General features: G+C 41.8%; 1 protein-coding gene across 7 annotated transcripts in view; it reads right to left on the bottom strand.

The window, feature by feature from the left end:
• The window catches only part of LOC111867947 (synaptotagmin-7), a 980,264-nt gene that overhangs the window by 214,291 nt on the left and 745,604 nt on the right, over window positions 1-20,369 (bottom strand). Inside the window, exon 1 of one of the 7 annotated variants that reach the window (XM_023858238.2) lies at window positions 837-1,846. The exons of the other annotated variants lie outside the window; for them this stretch is intronic. Within the exon in view, the coding sequence (XP_023714006.1) occupies window positions 837-901 (65 nt within the window). The 5' untranslated portion in view covers window positions 902-1,846. Of the gene's footprint in view, window positions 1-836; window positions 1,847-20,369 lie in introns of those variants that run through there. 7 annotated transcript variants of the gene reach the window in all.

Here is a 20,369-nt window from a genome sequence, read left to right as displayed (position 1 = left end):
CTCTTTCTAAGGGGCCCAACTGAGTAGGTTTATCCTTCCTTATCCACCTGAAGACGGAGACAGATCCGGTATCCGAAACGTCGTGGTTTTTTGTCTTTTACATACCAGACGATGGGTGAAGTCCAAAATAAGCCAAAAGAAGTACAGTATACACCATCATCAGACTCCTTTCAAGTCTATCTAATTTGCTGTTTGTTTTACAGAACCGAGAGCCAGTTTTCTTTGTACAAAATGTAATATTTATAAGAAGAAACTGAATGTAGTGGCAGGTATAAATGGTTATCATTTTAAAGTTGTTACAGTAGCAACAACAACCACAACAATATACAAAAAGTATTAACGTGTACGGTGTATTAGAAAGTAGTTACTGTAGTAACCTGTTCTGAGTTGCTAGTGAGGGTATTTGGAGGCCCGAAAATGAGAGCTGAAACTGAAAAGGAGAAACCATACGCAGTCCTAATCGGGTTTCGAATAAAGCGAAACTCGAGGAATATTATCTTGCAGGGTGTAACAGCGTGTATTCTGGTGTAAGTCGATCGGCGCTTCGGAGGAATTGACTTCTTGGAAGCTTGGTATCTGCTGGCTCAACTTGCTCCTCGACCATTCTGTAGAAGCAGGAGGTTCCTCCGAAACGCCGGCAAAGTTACCCCATTCTACACGAAATCACATTCCAGAAGATCATGTGAACAACGTGAGAACTTGTAATATTTCAGAGCATATTTCTGTTACAAATTGAGACCAATTTGACTATCACAATGAACCCAACATCACCAAAGTTGCTTGAAAGTAAAGTTTTAGAACAATGTGCACGGATCAAAATAAGAGAAACACTTTACCTGGACGTGTAGTACTCGAAGAACGCCACAAAGATCTCGATAGATCTGGTCACCGCAGCCCACATTATTCATGGCTTGATTTCATTAGACAGAGAACGGGAAAGGGTTCTACACGCTGACACTACCCGCCAGGCGGAGGTATTTACCCCAGACTCACTCCACTCCATACCCCAACTTAAGATTATCAGATATGAGAGTCACTTCAACTAAATATCTGTTCATCTAAGCCACTGTCACATTTGCCGATCAGTTGATTAACACAGAACAGTAAAGTACAGTAAGAGTTATGTTGCACTCGTATTATGCGTTTCACAAAGTAACCTGTTGCACAGGCAAAGGTAAGTTACACAAAGGCAGTCCTATATTGTTTCAGCGAGTTCCTGTGTGTTGATGAAACACGTATACACACTTATTTATAATAGCTTTATCATAAAGAAACATAACTATGTATACACTGACACTGTTCAACACGTGACGATCTTCTTGAATGGAAATATTTTTGTCTTAACAACAAAGCACTTCTGAATTAAACAATGCGGCGTTGTAGCCTGATAAATAATGTGTTTTCCAATTTGTTCCTCCAGTTAACTAATTACGAATTCACGCCAATGCTGCGGCATAAATACCTGTTGCAATGGCGCGTGAAACTGTTTATGAAGTCACCGTGAACACGCCATGGACTGCCATTCGTATACAGTGAAGAAGTCTTTACATTGAAACATATGGTTAGAGGCTGTAACTGTGCACGGGATTCCTCTTATAAGAGCTCACATTTCACAGTTTAATCGTCCACAGAAAAAGAAAACGAAAGAACTATATACACTAGGATGAAAGCGTTGGTGAGGCAGACACCTATCAGCACTACAGGACAACACACGCGGCCTATCTCACGACCAGCACTCCAACACAGCAACGAGGAGGGAAACAAAACACGTCCGAGTAGCCTTGCTGACACCATGGAAATGCGCAGCCATTTTCTCCCCAACTCCCCGCTTGCTCGCTTGGCTTTGGTCTGCCTGCCTGGGCTGACTGAGCGAGGGAGCAAGGCTACAAGGAGGCTTAGGAGACAGACTGCGCCTGACGGGGCCTCTAAAAAACCTGTGACTGAAAAGCAAACATGATTGTTCCTGAACTCATCCCTTATCTAGAATAATCAAAATGAGTGCGAGGAGGAAGTTTTGGATTCCACCACAATCCATTTTAAAATTCTGGAGCACGAGGTAGCGTAGTCGGTTGAGGCACTTTACTACAAGCCGGAAGGTCGAGGGATCGAATCCCGATGAGGTGGATTTTTACAATTTACCTAATCCTTCCGGCCGCACTATGGTCCTGGGGTCGACTCAGCTTCTAACAGAAATGAGTACCTGGAATTTTCTTGGGGGTTAAGGGCGGCCGGCGCGTAAGGCTGACAACCTTACCGCAATCAAAGAGCCTATTGTCTAGAAAATATGGGAACCTCAACATCTCACAACCCTATGGGCCTCCACGGCCTGTTACAGGAATACCTTTACTTTACTTAATATATATCATGATTCTGTACTCGTATTTCAGCATCTCGTTGCAATTGTTCAACTTTACGTGTATTATTTATCGTTCGTCAATATTGCAACACTCTTCCATTCACCACTCAAATTTAGTTTAACATTATACACACTGACACATGTTTCGGCCCCAAACCGCCGTCTTCGGGTGTCTTGATATGTTACAAATATTTTATTAAATTATGTTAGAACTGCTACACTGTCTTAGTCCGTGTTAAAATCACACGGTGTAGTCCTCTTTTCAAGGTAAAACCAGATAAAATCTTTTAAAGTTCCTATTATACCCACGTTATTATGGTGCATATTATTTCACCTCACATGGGGTGTCGTCCATTTCTGTCCAGGGTGTTTTGTCTCGCCAGTTTGCCCCTCACGTTCGTAGCCTTGGTCAAAGTAAAAGTCAAAGTCACATTGCAACTGATGGTCGGTCAGTCAGTCAGTCAGTCAGTCAGTAAGTAAGCCTTGGTGTCGAGCCCCATCTGGGGCTCATGACCAGGTATTTACTACTGTTTGACAGTTACGGTCTTGTTTTTTGTGGGGCGCCCTCTCTGACGAGAGAAAGGGTTATTCTTGGAATCTCGTTATATAGCAGCGGCACGGACCACACAGAAAATGCAGTTCTACTGTTGAAACGTGTTTACCGNGGGACAGAAGAGGATACTGTCATTTGAAGGAGAAAGCTCTAGATCGCATTAAGTGGAGGAATTGTTTTGAAAGAGACTGTGGACCTGTCGTCTTGACAGATTACTGATGATGATGATGAAATGTTCAAAATGAGAAAATATAAAACAAAAACAAGATGCCATAATTAAAATGGATATTTAATACCAAACATAGATGCGATGTTTCCGAATAAGGAAAAATATAGTATTACTGATAATATATAACACAATAGGAATGACCGTGCTCAGGAGGTGTAACTGTCCAGTTTATGGGATGGTCAATTGATGCTTGTGTATGGTTAGGGTTTTGTGAAATTCCTCACTTTCGCCTCACAATTTGAAATTTCCCCCCTGAGACACGCAGCCAGTGGCTTGGGTCAAGCTTGAAGCCAGCTGCCCTTTCGTAAATCAGTCAATTTAATGCGTAAAACAAGGCCGAGTTCTTTAGAAATTCTAAACTTGACAGGGGAAGTCATAAATTTAGCAGCGTCGTTTCCTGCTAACCCAAAATCTCAGTTTGACAGCCACGCAGCAGGTGGCAAAGTTCACCCCTAAACTGTACACTAGTGGATATTCGCTTTCCTAATTGGAGGAGAATGATAAGCAACCTCCCAGTCTGCCCGGTCTAGCCAATCATCATCTGAAGTGGGAGGTCCTTTGTCCGAATTTTGGGTAACCAGGGCAAATATTAACATTCAGAGCGTGCTTGGCAAGGAGAACTCTGAAATTTACATTCCACAGGGTTACACGTGTTCTGATCCTCGTAAACACGCCCTGTGGTGACTATTAAGTGTGCGTCCCAGAACAGTAAGGAAGCCTACATCCACAACTCTGTGAAGTGTCACTACGGTGCTGTTTCCGTACAATAGTGCAGTTGAATAAAGACTTCAAACAGTTAATTGGTGTTGAGGTGACTTCCCTACGCCTAAAGCCCCACTAATCACCCAAGCCGTGGCCAGTCAACACGCCCTGAGAGGAGTCGAATTGCTCTACCGGAGCTAGCAGAACCAAAGGACGGTTACAGAGGTTAGTCGCCGGCTTCCACCGCGGCGGTCCGAGTTAGAGCCCAGGTCAGGTCATGTGGGATTTGTGGTGGACAAAGTGGCATTTGGGCGGGCTCTCTCCGAGTACTTTGGTTTCCCTTGCCAATTCTCATCCCACCAAATGCTCCACACTCATCATCTATCATCCGGGGCTGGTACAATAGGCCAGTTAGTGGCCGACGTACCAAGCGGAATGAGCCTCCCCCCGACAAAAATATAACACATCAGGAAGCAGAAACGAAAGATTAATAAACTAAGAGAAAATTCGATTAGGAGAATGCTGGCTGTCGTTCAGATGGAAACAGTTTTTCTTATGGTCAGTTATTTGGGAGGAAGCTTCAATAACATATACAGAACTATACATTTACAGCTTTGTTGGGCAGGGATGTATGACTTGGTGCGACACCCGAGGGACGCACGCAGACTGAGTTGGTTTGAGATGATGATATTGAGTACATCTGGACCTAAGAAAAAATAAAGAGGTAAGAAAAGGGTAAAACTTCCCAGTAAGAGCCATGGAGGCCTATAGGGTGGTGAGACATCGAGGCTCCCACATTTTGTAGATAATCACCTTATACATGGCGGTGAGATTGTGAGCCTTACGTGCCGGCCGCCCTTTACCCCACAGGATGTGGGGCATAATGCAGCTGGAAGGATTAGGTTAATTTAAAAAGCCGCATCGGGAGTCGAACCCGTGACCTTCCGGATTGTAGCAAAGTGCCTCAACCAACTCCGCTACTGCGTGCCCCCAAAATAACAGGAGACTGAAAAACTTCATAGTTTGTATTTTTCATGACATATTATGAAGGTTATCAAATAAACGAGGTGGGGGCTGACATGGGTGGGGCATGCGGAGAGATAAAAGAGCAGTGTGAGTGCTGTTCGGAACAGCAGGAGGACAGGGACCTCTTGGGAGGTCTTGACGTACGTGGGCGCACAAAATTGAAATGGGTGACAGGGTGTGCGCACGATCCAGCTGCACAGGGGGGCTCTCAGTGTCGGGCCCTTGTGAACAAGATAATAAATCTCTTGCGTGAATAAAAACGAAGGAATTTGTTAACCAGCTCAGCAGTTACTTGGTTCTGGTTCCATGGATATAACTAACCAACTCCTTGGAGCCGAGTCCTTCTTGAGAAGCCGCCAGTCGCTAAGCTACTCAAGAATATCCTAATATTTTATGCAACCCGAAGGTTCATCCTAATTCAGAAGAGCGGTCCACTGGCCCCTATCCTAAGCCATATCAATCCAGTCCATACAGCCCCATCCTACATGCCTAAGATCCATTTTAACAGTATCCTGTTCCGTCCATATAGTTAGTTAATTTGATAGTGCTCAAATACAAACGAGGACTAACGAACACTCGTCTGTGAACAAAATTTAACGAAAACCAAAACATTACGAACTGTGAAGAAAGCAGTCTTCTGGGATGTGGCACCGTGTATATGTGGTGTTAACTGACGTTTCGGAGGAACGTATCGAACTGTGTTGGAACACTAGAACTACAGTCTAAATGTTCACTTCTTCTGAAGCCTGTCTTCACCTACTACCACTACTACTACTACTACTACTACTACTACTACTACTACTATTGCTACTAGATCTACAGCCTGCAGGAGCAGGAATGCTGGTAGAGCAACTCCGACACATAATAAAGTGTGCCCGCAACAGTCACAGTTAAGTGCATGATACAGCGCGCGATTTCTCTATCAAGAAGCGTGCCTTGTCCTTAATTTGCCAGCAGAACAAGGCAGGGTCAGCCAGTGAAGGAAAGCGAGGCGGTACGGTTAAGTTTCATGACAAAGTGGAGGCTAATTCATGGCGTCAGCAACACTAACCACAATTCCTTTAGTCAGAACAGCTTCTGTCTAAGTGAGAACAACTGTTCCCAAAGTTAACACTCATATTGAGAGACGAACCCAGTGGCTCTGTTCAGTTCCCTCGCGTTCGACTGTACCGACATGGGAAGCTTCTCAGCGACAAATCACGCTCGTCTTGTGTGAAAATGAGGCAGGCAGTCCGTGCATTGTCGTCCGAGGCAATGACTTCATCCCTGCAACACAATGCCCACCCTTGAGGGCGAGAGGGATGCGGCTCAATTCCGCTTCGCCCCATTGAGGAGATATGAACTATGCGGTTTACATCAAAGCATCACCGCTCGCTTCGCCATTCTGAAAGGATGGCACCGTCGTTTCGTCTTCCAGAAAGACAAATATTTCAGTAGTACGTCGATAGATTGGGTTTATATCACAGCCGTGACAAGAAGGTTCAAATTTATTTATGTCTCACTCACGTTCTGGAAAAAACCTCCCATAAGCTGCTCGGTGTAATGAAGTTTCTTATGAAGTATAATGACATGATATTTTAGGATTTCACGGCGATTACTGTTCAGAATATAGTCTTCTGGGCTGTGACACCGTATAGTTTTGAAGACTTTATTATTATTATTATTATTATTATTATTATTGGAGGGGAGTAGGTTTCCCCATGTACCGCGATTAATAGTCTATTGTACGTCCCCTTTTAATATTCTATCAGTCTCCGTACCCTGCCGGTACTGATGCTCGCTATCAGCCCCGTTCAGCCAGCGAGGCTGGCTGCGGTACCCGATGCTTACCCATCTACCGGAGGCATTGGAAACTACTTGGGCGGGAAACGTTTTACCTAATAATTTTGCTCAGAGGTCTCCTAGAGACATGAGGATCTTTTACGTGACGTAAATCTACGACACGGGACCCACGGCTTAAAGTCCCTCCCGGAGGACTTGTTCCCTGAATTTTCCGCCCTTAAAAATTCCACGACCTCCGCCGGGTTTGAACCCGCGTACCTTGAGTCAGGAGGTGGGAACGTTACCCCTAGACTACGGAGGCCGCTTTGAAGACTTTAACCCTGGAGATGAAGGGGGAATGTTCCTCCGAGAAGTTGATATCCCACCCACAACTTTACAAGAGTTCAAACCTAACATGCCATAAATCACACTCTCATGCGTGTAACGAAGAGAATGGTGACATAAGCACCGGGTGAAAACTGCCAGTAGAACTGCCGTTTCAGCAGCTTTGCTCCCAACAGGTTACCAAAGTACAGAGCTAACATGAAAGAAGCGGTTTGCATTTATGCATTCTGAGCTTTGAGTTCGTATTTGAGGATTGTTATATCAGGAACATAAATTTGCATGTTATTTATATAAAATGTTAATGATGACACCCATTTTCTGATAATCCTTTGATCAATTCAATACATGCCAAACTCTACCTAAATTTCCCTTGAAACTTCATACAGGACGGCAATTAGAGAGTATGTTGCATAATGTAGACAGATATAAATTTGGCCCAAATATACGCTATAATGATTGTAATGAAATACCTCTCTTCCAGAGCAACTGTGGTGTACGTCAACGGGCGGAAATATGAAAGCTGTGAACATAAAATGTTACTTACATACTCCTTTACAATGTACACAAAACTTTTGTAATAAGATCCTCCATAATATAACTCGGTGTTTGAAGAGCTGCATGTTTAAATTACAAACTGCGAATCGACTTGCTGTAAATAACACATACAAACACAAATGAGCACACGGATTTCGTATTTTCGGTGTCATTCGACAGCAAATGAGAGCAGCGAGATCAGACAGGCCATGGAGGTCGATAAGGTTGAGAGACGTCGAGGCCCCAACATATTCTGGAAAATCATCTCACAGATGGCGGTGAGGTTGTCAGCTTTACTCGCCGACCTCCCTTTACACCCAGGAAGATTCCTGGTACTCATTTCTGTTAGAGGCTTAGTCCACCGCAGGCACAAAATGCGGCTAGAAGAATTAGGTGAATTAAAAATTCCAATTACCTCATCTGGAATCGAATCCAGAATAGTGCCTCAACCAACTACTCGACAGTGTGCCTCATCCATGTTCGTATGGTTGCTAAGCATCGGCCCAATAAAAACGTTACCGCAGAATCGAATACACATACGCAAAAATAGAAGAATTTTTGAAGACGTCATTTCCTCTGCGGTTCGTGTCGTATCAAAAGAATGTAGGCGATTAGCTCTTCCCAGAACTACTTGTTCCCTATATGAAGTACATCCAGCTTTTCGTTTATTTTACTGAATATATGTTGTGTATTTTGAAATTTGTTTTATTTCGTGACCTGCGCCTGTTTCTTGAATCGCATGTGCACGTTCGTTCTGTTTGGTTTGCGTGTTTCAACAGGTAATCAATAAAACGTCGATAGTCATCGCTTTTGCTAAATATAACCGTTCCGTTATTTGGTTTTAACTGTTTCTTATTGCTAAGTTTTGAGGTTTTCACGGAGATGACTATGAAGAAAGTTGTCTTCTGGGTTTAGGCGCCGTGTATTCTTCGTTTTGGCCGACGTTTAGGAGGAACGTAACGCCTCCATCTTCAGAGTAGCTACTGCTCTCTGCATTCCAAGCCATTCACCTGCTCTGAAGAAGGAGGCGATACGTTCCTCCGAAACGTCGGCCAAAACGAAGAATACACGGCACCTAAACCCAGAAGAAAACTTTCTTCATGTTTCTTATTGTGTTTGTAGTCCTCAATGCATTATGTATGTTTATATTTTCCAGTATAATCTTCTTCTAACTCTCGTTTCATTTCGAAACTAAGTAAATGCCGCCCATTTCTGTTTCCCTTTTTTTTGGGGGGGGGGCGTATGGTCGCCACTGCCATATCTGTTTCCCTTGGACCGCTTCAGGGGGACAGTGGCCATTATACAGTATTGATTTCATGGTTTTAATTTCTTTATTTTCTTGTGATTTACGAGAGGTTTTGTGTTAATGGGTTTCGTTAGGTTTTTACTGATTTTTTGTCTTCGTATGATTAAAAGCAATTGATATGTACAATTGAGCGTGTAACAGTGGGTATGCAGAACGTATCGAAAATTAATTGACCATTCTGCTTCATAATTGTTAGGTTTAGATGGTTCAGTTTATACTTTTCACTTTCTATAGGAAACTTGCTTTTAGGACTTTTGTACTGAATTCTCTTAGGGTGTGGTTAATATTTTCGTTGTGGTTATAAATTATTAATATATCATCTAAGTACCGGTAGTGGACAATACTATGTCTTTTCTTTAAAATGTTGATGATTTGGTATGTTCCAGGTGTTGAATGAATATCTATGTTAAGATTGAAGAGGCAGAAGAACACTATTTATAAATCGTTATTGTGTTCGTAATATTGACAATTCTGTTCTAGAGCTGTTTGCATTAGTGCATGTAGCGCCTGATTCTGTTCTAGAACTGTTTGCATTAGTGCATGTAGCGCCTGATTTTGTTTGGTTGATATTAGCTTATTATTTTTGGTATTTTCAATTTTACGAGTTTTTAAAAAAAAGTTATGTTGGCGTACATATTTTCTGTGTCGAATGAGCAAAGTTCTATGTTTTCTTTCCTGTCTCTTCCTCTGATCTCTTGCACAAGGTCGGCAGAGCTCCGGATGTAGCATGCATTCTGTAATTACATGCTGATCTTAAGGGTATATGTTAATGAGTTCCGGTGTTTTATTCCCAGAAATGTTCGTCCACATGATGATTGGGAGGACTTGTATATTAAGTTTGTCAAGTTTACTTGTGCCACGCAATTGCGTGCTTCGGGACTTCGTTTTCTCTTAATGACAATGAGATTCATTCAGGTAACTATGTTTATCAGCAATATCGCGTGGAAGGAAGGTGAAGTTATTTGGTTCGATAAATTCTTCGATCTTTTGTTCGTAGCTTGTAGCTCGGGACAGAACGCCGTGTATACACCCTACTGAACCACTCACTTATGTTAATTGTATATGTAGTGCGTGTGTGTAGTATGTGTGCGCTTAGTGATGTTGCATTTTTTCATCTGCACATAATTATACGGACAGTACGTAATTAAGTTATTCCAACCTAACTACATNTATTATTATTATTATTATTATTATTATTATTATTATTATTTGCATTTTGTTTGTAAGTTATTTTATGCACTCGTGCTAACTTATTAACTGGCCCCTTGGCTGTTAAGTTTGCACATTAATAAAGAATTATTAGTAATATTACTTGTAAGTGATCGGTGGCATATTTGGATACAATTAAATATTCTGAAGGATACCTAAACGTGATTATATTATTCTATCGTTCTGGATTTCTAGTGAACCACTCCCTTGCTTGCTCTATGCGTGTATGCTTATATTTGTCATTACGCTGAAATAAAACGCCAGAATAGTTTCGAAACACGCCACTGTTTCTTTTAAAAAAATACTTTGAAATCTACATCACGGTATGGATTTATGATTAATACAATGTTACACGCAAATAAAATCATCAGGATGTTTTCAGATGTAGATTTTGAATGTGAAATTAATTAAGATGGCCCATAATCGCATCCAAGCCTTGATTAGCGTTGATGGTTTTAAAAAGTTTAATCCTGCTACCAGAAAGTTTGGTTGTTCATTGATAATATAAAGCGTTAAATTCACTGCCAGAGGAAATGGTTGCAGCTAACAGCAGTTCCCCCTTCACAATATGATGTTACAAAACGTAATGTAATTACGTAACCAGTCTGACAAGTACACTTGAGCGCGAAGAAACATTCAGACGTCTTGATCTGGTTCAATTTACTTTTTACTGGTCTCGGCTCATGAATGCAAGAAATGGAGATGCAGCAGGCCCTGCTCCTCATACAATCTAATTGGGAAATGAATGGAATGATGTGAGTGATAAGACATTAGACAGGGCGCAGTTCTCCTTGAAGAAAATGGGTTGATTAAAGCTGCTCAAATCTGTCATTACAAGAGAATGAAAAGTAAAAGAGTGGATAGGATAGGACTTGATTGGATTAGAGAGAAGACAGCTGGGCTGGAGGAACAGGGGTGTGTCTAGGGAAAGGGTCCTAATGACCTGTTTGATGATGACAAGTGTCCTCTACAGAAACGCGAGGCCTCAGTGCTGATGATAAATCCTGATATACAGAATGTCTCAGGAGGAAAGTACAGTATTCTGGGAGGTCATAGTATCGGCAATTCTATGTAAAATTGTATATTTATTTCAGTCTATAGTTCCAAAACTATTGAGAAGAAAGACGTATTACGTACTGTTTCTAATTTATTGTTCAAGTGGCAAAGTTGATACAGTTTACCTAGTGTAGCACATTTTCGAAAATTCCACCGTCAACATCAATGCACTTGGCGTGTTGCTCCTCTGTAGAGTGTACAGTGTACTGTACAGTGAAATAGCTCTATCTCGGTGCAATTCATGTGAGGACATAGCGTGTTGCTCGTCTGTACAGTGTACTGTACAGCGAAATAGCTCTATCTCGGTGCAACTCGTGTGAGGACATGGCGTGTTGCTCGTCTGTACACTGTACAGTGTACTGTACAGCGAAATAGCTCTATCTCGGTGCAATTCATGTGAGGACATAGCGTGTTGCTCGTCTGTACAGTGTACTATACAGCGAAATAGCTCTATCTCAGTGCAACTCATGTGAGGACATAGCGTGTTGCTCGTCTGTACAGTGTACTATACAGCGAAATAGCTCTATCTCAGTGCAACTCATGTGAGGACATAGCGTGTTGCTCGTCTGTACAGTGTACTATACAGCGAAATAGCTCTATCTCGGTGCAACTCGTGTGAGGACATGGCGTGTTGCTCGTCTGTACAGTAAAATAGTTCTATCTCGGAAACCGTTCGGGATTGTACACATGTAAATATACAATGTTCCTTAGAACTGCCGATACTATGACCTCCCAGAAAACTGACTTTTCCTCCTGGGACACACTATATAGCAAAGTAGAACTCTTTTAATAGTACTATTGATAATAGAAGTGAGTGTCTAACATTTAAGAATGTGTTGTTCTGCATTCTGGTACCATGGAGTCTTTCACACGGACACTGATGTTTCGGAGAAATATGCTGCCTCCATCATCAGAATGTAGCATTTAGGGTTCGGTTTGTAGAGGCGATTTTCAAAGAAAGTGGTCACCCAGAGCCACATGAAAGAGGGGACATGTCCATTGTCTTAATTAAATTTGCTTCGGAAGCTGGATCTGCTCCCGTTATCAGGTAAAAAAGTAAATATTTGTCTTTACTTGCGCCTGTTACACAGAGCCAGTTTCAATCACTGGTCACAGGAATGCAGCATTCACAATATCAGGTAACTTTTATTTTAAGTAAGAAAATGGATTATGTCCAACAAAATTTTATAAGTAATAACAGATTACTGTCAGGGCACGTGGTAGTTGGTTGAGGCACTCCGCAACACGCCGGAAGGTCGCGGTTTCGATTCCCGATGTGGCCATTGGATTTTTCAATTGACCTAATTTTTTCAGCCGCACTGTAACCCTGGGGTCGATTCAGCCTATAACAGAAATGAGTACCGGGAATCTTCCTGGGGGTAAAGGGCGGTCGGCGCGTAAGTCTGACAACCTCACCGCCATCTGTGAGCTGACTCTCTAGGAAACGTGAGAGCCTCGACGTCTCACAACCCTATGGGCCTTCACGGCCTGTTACAAGGACAACTTTAACTTTTAACAGATTACTGTCACAGAGATTTAGAAGCTCACATATAACAACGCTTTATTTATATATTATGATGTTATGCGCTGTGTCAACCATATATTACATACACAATATGCCGTGGATGTCAGAAGTTTTCTGTGTGTATAATACACTGTGAATTGTATGAACCGTACTGTACATACCCCATACGGTATAAAAATGTCTATCGTATAAAATTTCGGAATATGAAATATTATTGTACGCCACGTTAGAAATAAACTCGTTAGTGAGGAGTTCTCTTCAGCAATGGAAAGATAAACAATGCCCAAATTTACAAATATTTTTACACATAAATCCAGGAATAAATAATACTGTTACGTGAATATGGATTGCCAGGCCACATCTCTGTAAAAAATGTTCCAACACGCAATAATGAAAGAACGTCATCTATAGGCCACACCCGAAACACGTACATGCAACAATAGAGGAGGCTGTTTTCCGTGTCCGCAGTGACGTCACGCAGCGGCCGGTGGTGGTCACGTGACACGTGTTTCCTGTGATGGGTGTTCGTTCCTCAGCTATATGAGTGACATAATTCGTTCAAGGCAGTTACGAATAAAATTATTGGCAGAAGCAAGCGAAGAAACAAGCAAACAAGGAGATAACCACGGGACGTTAGCAGCTGAAGAAGAACAAGAAATCGCTTGTGAAGACTGAGCGTGTGATTAGAAAAACGTATTCATGTGTAATATCTGCAGTGTGTGATTCAGTCAGACTGTTAGAGTTCCCGTGTTATAAACCCGTTAAGACTAGTGCAGATAGACTGAATAGATTAGTGTGGAGTGATTGTGCATTGTGCAAAGCAGCAAGTTTTAACTAATTGTAGTTACGACCTGTAGGTGGTTAGTAAATCCAATTACCAATCCTAACCCGGTCTACAGTCACTGATACACGTGATAGCACTTTGTGCTCTTCAGAACAATTGTATCCAAGTGACCTATGACATTTCAGATCATTTGCAGAAATATATGTATTTAATGTAGCATAGCTTCACGTTATCATTTTCTAATAGATTAATTGAGAGGCTGAAACAAATCTGCCATTCCATTTCTATTAACGTGTTTCCTAGAATTCATTTCATGAACCATCCGGATATCTGATGGTTTGATTTTAAATAAAATTGAATCAGACTGCGTATAATATGAAATTACAATTTCAAAAAATAATTGAATCAATCAAATGTGTTCCAATTTTTAATAAGTATAGAACTAGGAATACCACCTTCATAAGTTGATCCAAACATCCAATCAGTAAACCAAACATTTAGGCAAAGAAATGTATCAGTCAGAGTAAAACGGTACTAAGCAAAGCTGTAGCTAACCATATGAAAATCTGTATTCACTGATCGTCAGACAAAGAAACGAAAATGGAAAAACATAAAAATCATGAATTGCTGGAAACTGCCTTCACTATTAAAGAATAAGTTTGCTGGACTTACTAGATCCTTCCTTACTTATTACCGCCATAACCATCACCGTTATGTTTAATACTGGAACCTCAGAATCAGCTCATGACTCAATATCATTTCTGGGTTCGTGTTCCATCCTTTCAATTCTGTCTACATTTATTCTGCTAGAATTATCGACCAAGTTGGTCTGATGGTAACTCTCCAGGCATGTGTTCAGAAGTACTAGGTTCGAATCTTAGCCGGCATACCGGCTATCCTAAATTTTCTAGCGATTTTCTTCAGTTTTCGAGGCAAATTCCGGGACAGTACCCCACTCGGCCAAATCCGCTAACTTCTCATGTTTCCAGTCAATCAATCATCCTACGCCAAATAGCCCAAATACTGACAGTGTCAGAAAACAAAACACACACATACATAGGCGAAGGGCGCGAAGCGTGAAGCATTTTTTTCTGTGTAATTTTCCAAGATTTTCGTTACAATGTATTCTCTGGTCTTAGTCGGCTGACATTTAGAGTGGAATTTAGCCCTCCAACATTTCGGAGCAAAGCGAAACTCCGTTCATTAAACTCCGTTCGCTGAAAAAGATTGCACTGGGACCATACATTGAAATAAGCCCTAACCACTTCTTCCCTCTTCCTTATGATTCCATGCACATAATAGCACTGAGAATTCATTTGACTTGAAATGACTTGTGCAGCTGCAAACATCTCAAAACAGACACACAGCCAATGGTGACAAAAGTGTATGGCCTTCTTTGGCCTGGCGTCCTATACAGACAGGTACGAAGGTTCCCATCTTCAGAGTAAGAGTTGGTGGCGGAAGGGGCTTTTAACCCTGAAGATGAAGGCTGCAGCTTCCTCTGAAACGTCGGTACGTATCCACTAAATGACACGGCGTCAGGTTTGAGGTTCTCGAGGTTACCATGAAAGTTTCGTCTTCTGGATTGCAACGCCGTGTAGTTGGGAAATATCCCGACACTTTGGAGGAACATAACGCTTCCGTCTTCAAGGAAAGCGAAGCAAAAACAATTAGCTTTCCGCCTGCTTTTTGTTTCTTGCTTGACTTACTCTTCGACCTTAAAGATGGAGACAATATTTTCCTCCGAAACGTCAGAGCTATCTCCGAACTACAGGGTCGTTATATCACAGGTTTAAATCTTCAAAACCAAACGACAAGTGCTACTATAAGGAAACACCGACGTAAGGCCCTATCATTTTCCGGGTGGCGCAGTTTCTTTGCTGTGATAGTAACGTAAATATCTTCCGTCCGCTAGTGATTGATTTTGATCTTTCTGCTTGCTTGTGAAAACTGCGAGTTTCCGCGGGGTTTCACCTTCAAAGAACTTCTATTCTTTTGTGAATTACCAGAGGCTTATATAACAAGAAGCTTCTTCAAGTTTTGAAATCAACATTGAACATAGCTTTTTCTCTCTTTGTGCAATTAATGTGGATTCTCACGAGTTTGTTCAGTCAATATACCGGGTGTAGAAGGCTGGACAACAGATGTTTGATTGTCGGAAGGGGCAGAATTTCTTGCTTATGCCCCGATATTCCTACGGAACCTGAAGCTTATTAGCTCCCTTAGGATAATATACGTAGAATAAATTTAAGGCTAATATTTAACTTTTTAGCAGAATTCCCCAATTTACTACGACTTATGTAAATAACAACTTGACATTGGGGCAATATGACTTTGTATTTACGTTCATCAAAAGAAAGTAATCATGTGGTACTGTACTGAAATAAGTATCATGCAGCTCACATAAGAGAGCCGAGACACTCAGTGAATATGGGTACCAGACTGCGTGCTGGATGCCTGGTTCGAGTACTGTCACGGGCACAAATGTATCTCTTCGCTACTGTGTGGAAAGGGTTCTGGTGTTCACTGCTCTCCTTGCAAAACTGATAAGGGAGGTCCATTCTCTGGGGCTAAAGTGACAGTGCCATGAAACTGACCACTCACTTACATCTATACCGAGGTCACGGAAAGATATCTCCGCATTTCCCTGAAGTTGTCATCCTTCTGTCCCAGTGTACTTCCCAGTATTCCCCTCTGGTCATTCAGCCATTTTGTTAGCGAGAAGCTTTTTGAGATGGCTGACACAGTTCATTGGTTTGAGGGGAATGTAACAGCGGGCAGAAAGGGGCAGCCTGAGATCAGTAGTCCCTACCACCCACATGACATCTTTCCGTGGCCTTAGTGTAATGCGTTAAGGTGCAGTAACCTTCATTTAGGAAGAGAAGAAATGAAATGTTGAAGATGAGAGCTGAGCAGATGGTGGCGGAGTGACTGAGACTGCAGAGACGAGCGGTTCTGCTAGTTTCGTCTCTCTCTGCTCGCCAAGAGTCTTGTTACTTCAGGACATCACCACACCTCCCCAAACCGATGTGCCTCCAGGCGTGGCTCTTGACTACGCAGCAGAACAACTTTACCTGTACCTTACAGGCAACAGAAAAGGAACTAAGATTTGAGATTTCATTCAATTAGAGGGGTCTGCTGTGAAAAGTTCAGCGTGTCACCAAATTTTGGTTTCGTGTATTCCTGACTGCAGAGTGTGATGGTGACACTACGCAGCCGATATGAAGGCGTCCAATCACCAGAAGACCCAGTGTCCTATCGCTTATCTACAGAAACTCCAGCCGACAAAATTCGTAACTGGTTTACGAGTTATGAACAGATAAGAAATGTTTTATTATTTATTTGACTGCAAATGGATTTTTACCAGTTGACAGCGATAACGCAATATCGCAACACACAAAATAACCCGCCACGCTCAAACAAAGCACGACACATAAAACTACACAACAGTAAGGGTCACTCACTACATACAATGAATACCATTAGAATACAATTACAATTACACTTACAATTACAATACTTACAATTTCCAACACAATACCAATATAAATGCCATTAATTAACCTAAGACAGTTGAGATGATAATAATAATAAAGAAATTGTGATAATAATAAAAAGGAAAATAATATTCTATACACAAATACAGTACAATTTCATATCTTCATGGACTCATGCACTCAGATTTCCTTCCTCCCACCCCTTCATTTGATTTATCGCTTTCCTAACACTTCCCTAAAGTCACTTGGTCTACAGGAGAGTCCTAAAACATCTGCAGGTAGTTGGATCCAAAGGAATATTAGTCCTATAAGCGCAGCAGTCTATACATAGAAAACCTGTTTTAACGTGCAAAACTCTTAAATTTTGTTCACAGAGTGTATTTGTCTGTTTCTTATGTTTCTTTGTAAACAGCGATTATTTGACAAAACAGCATCAATTTGTCGACATTTTGAAGCAGACGCAAAGAGTTTCCTGTGAGACAGGAAGTGAATTATTACATATTACAAGGAATAATACCATGTTTTAATGAGATAAAACAGAAACTACTAGCAAGAATGCGGGCTCATAAAATACCAGACGGTTTAATTAATTAATGGAGCTCAGTCTGCAACTTGTTGTGCAGTAAAACTATTTTCAAAAAAAAAAAAAAAAGAGTACCTGCGCGCATGCCTGAAACTGCGCGCATTCAACATTCAGTTCAGAGATGAAATTACAATTACTGCTGGGCCAAATACGTGCATGTCACGTTTAACGAGGAAGGTTTCTCGATGTGGGACAGAGCTACGCTCCACTTCCCACATAAGTAGCCTTAAATGCAGAGTTCGGGGAGAGATATCGTTACATGAATTTTGCGCGCTCGTGTGTCAAACCCCAGCAGTGAACTGTGTTGTCGATTCGTTGACTGTGTGTTCTTCAGAATATGCCGTTAATGAATTTCCTTTATCTAGGTGTGTTCAGAAACAATAATTTTCCCACAAAATGACATTTTCACAAGATATATAAGCCTTATTGCGGAGAGTCTGCTACACACTGGGACTATATGCTGGCGCGTGCATCATTTGTTCGTGATTCATGTTGTATGTGGCTGAGGTACTGTATATGTTCGTTGGCCACTCCCTGTGCCTTGCGTGTCTTGGTATGACCAACAGTTGTTGATAAAAATCTTTCCTTTACGGAAGTACATAGATATAAGTTTACTGATTAATAAACTGTGCACAGAAATAGGTCTTTACTGTTCACTATTTGCCTTACGGATGCTGCCAAACTTGCGAAAATGAAAAATGAAAAATTCTGTTTACAGCTGAGTACACACTTTAAGATGATGCATGACATTTAGGACGGCAGATGAGTCATTTGTCTGCTCAGACAAAACTTGACAAGTTTCTTCAAACCTGCATTATTACTTNATATAATATTTTTACGGTTTTTTAAATTAAGGCTCTACAGTGATATTTTTGTATATTTTTAATCACCAGCCTGCCTATATCATTACATTTTCTATTAATCTGTGTTCTACGGTTTTTTTTTTTTTGCTTTTTATCGCTTCCATTTGGTTCAATAGTCCGGATTATCGCTTAATCCGGATGACCTCCACCCAGTTACTCTGGATTAGCGAGGGTTTGCTGTAAATTTCTTCTGAGTTGGGTGACCGCGTATGATGAGACTCCACTACAGCTGTTCCGCAAAAGTACTGGTTCCTTCTTCATTTCAGACGGATTAATGGACTCGAGGAAGTGTGCGAGAAACGAGGCCCAGAACCAGACCACTTGCGAATTTAGTCACAGACGGGGTGAACATCGCCTTTGTTTTAAGGGCAGTCATTTCAAACGCGATTCCGCGACCCTGGATGGTTTTGTGCGCCCTGGGCTAACTGGTAACATCCACAGTTTGTAAGGCATGCCACACGTAAATCCTGCGTGTCCTCCAAACTGGCCCAAGTTTAGTAATATACTTATATTTCACTGGCATAGGGTTCGTCGAAATTTCAACAGGAAACTACTGAGGTGACTGACGTCATGCTTGCTGAGAACTGAGATAAGACCTGTGCAGTCATTCAGAATTTTAACCACGTTTGAAGGAAAATAATATCTCATTTAAAAGCAGTAATGCAGAGCACTGCCTTAAGTCAATTAGCTGACAGATACTGCAAAAGGAATATTGGAAATATGTAGCCTCTCTCTCCCTCTAGCGCTATAGTTCTTTGGACTTTGGACGCTTTTTCAGTTTCTTAATCAGATACACAACAGGTAGGACTCCTTGGACGGGGTACGAGCCCGTCGCCAGGCCGCTACCCAGACATCCATACCTCGAATAGGATTCGAACCCACGATCCTAGTGTTCGAGCGGGTGAAGGTAGCAACCATTGTGATCGGCGGCATTATGTAACCCGAAAAATGAAATTTACTATTCCTGTGTACCCCATTTGAAATCCCGTTCCTTCGTGGAAATTGTAATTAACCAAATATTATACTAGCACGTACATGTATAATTTATACGTGCTTGCTTTCGGTATTTGCACATCCACCCATCCATCCATGTATGTATGTATCCGTCAAATGCAGGGGATGCAACTAAGCTACGAAACACAATATAATTTAAGGGATAAACTTCATCCGGTGACAAGCAATACTCGAAGTTTAATTGATACATGCATTTCATCCCCTCCACAAGCATCACGTGTGGAATATGTATGCGTTTCAAGTTGGGAATTTAACCAACAGTCACGTCAAACCGCAACAGTTCGAGTCACCAAGAGTCGCGTCCAGTGCAGGAAGATGTGAAGATGCCTACACTGACCGAACAAGATCAGACATGTCAGAAAGACAAGTGATACTGTCTGGCTGTCCGTATGTCAGTTCCAGTCCAGTCTCCAACTGCGTGCAGTAAAGCTGGTGGCCGGCATAACGGCTGGACAACTAAGGTCAGGAGTGCATTACCACGCAGCGGAAAATTCTGGACTCTGTTCAATGGCGCCAGAGGTTCCTTGCAGTTATAACAGCCAGAGCAAAATGTGACCAACTGTATATATGTAGTGATGAGCTACAGAATGGCAGGAGCTCTACCTTCATGCCTCGTATGCGTATAAAATAAAAGTAAAGGTATCCCTGTAACAGGCCATGGAGGCCCATAATGTTGTGAGACGTTGAGGTTCCCACATTTTCTAGACAATAGACTTAAAGATGGGGCAAGGTTGTCACCCCTACGCGCCGGCCGCCCTTTACCCCCAAGAATATTCCTGGTACTCATTTCTGTTAGAGGCTGAGTCAACCCCAGGGCCATAGTACGACTGGAAGGATTAGGTAAATTGAGAAAATCCACCTCATTTGGATTCGATCCCGCCACTTTCCGGCTTGTAGCATAGTGCCTCAACCAACTATGCTACTGCGTGGCCCCTCGTATGCGTATAGATTGATACAAATAAAATTATTACTTATGCTCGACAACGTTTACAACTACAGCCCAGAAACTTAGTTGAGATTCATGGT

Source organism: Cryptotermes secundus, unplaced genomic scaffold (genome assembly GCF_002891405.2).
Source record: "Cryptotermes secundus unplaced genomic scaffold, Csec_1.0 scaffold67, whole genome shotgun sequence".
In the NCBI taxonomy this organism is placed as follows: domain Eukaryota; kingdom Metazoa; phylum Arthropoda; class Insecta; order Blattodea; family Kalotermitidae; genus Cryptotermes; species Cryptotermes secundus.
Note: the sequence above shows the minus strand (reverse complement) of the source record. Positions and strands in the feature narration are given on the sequence as shown.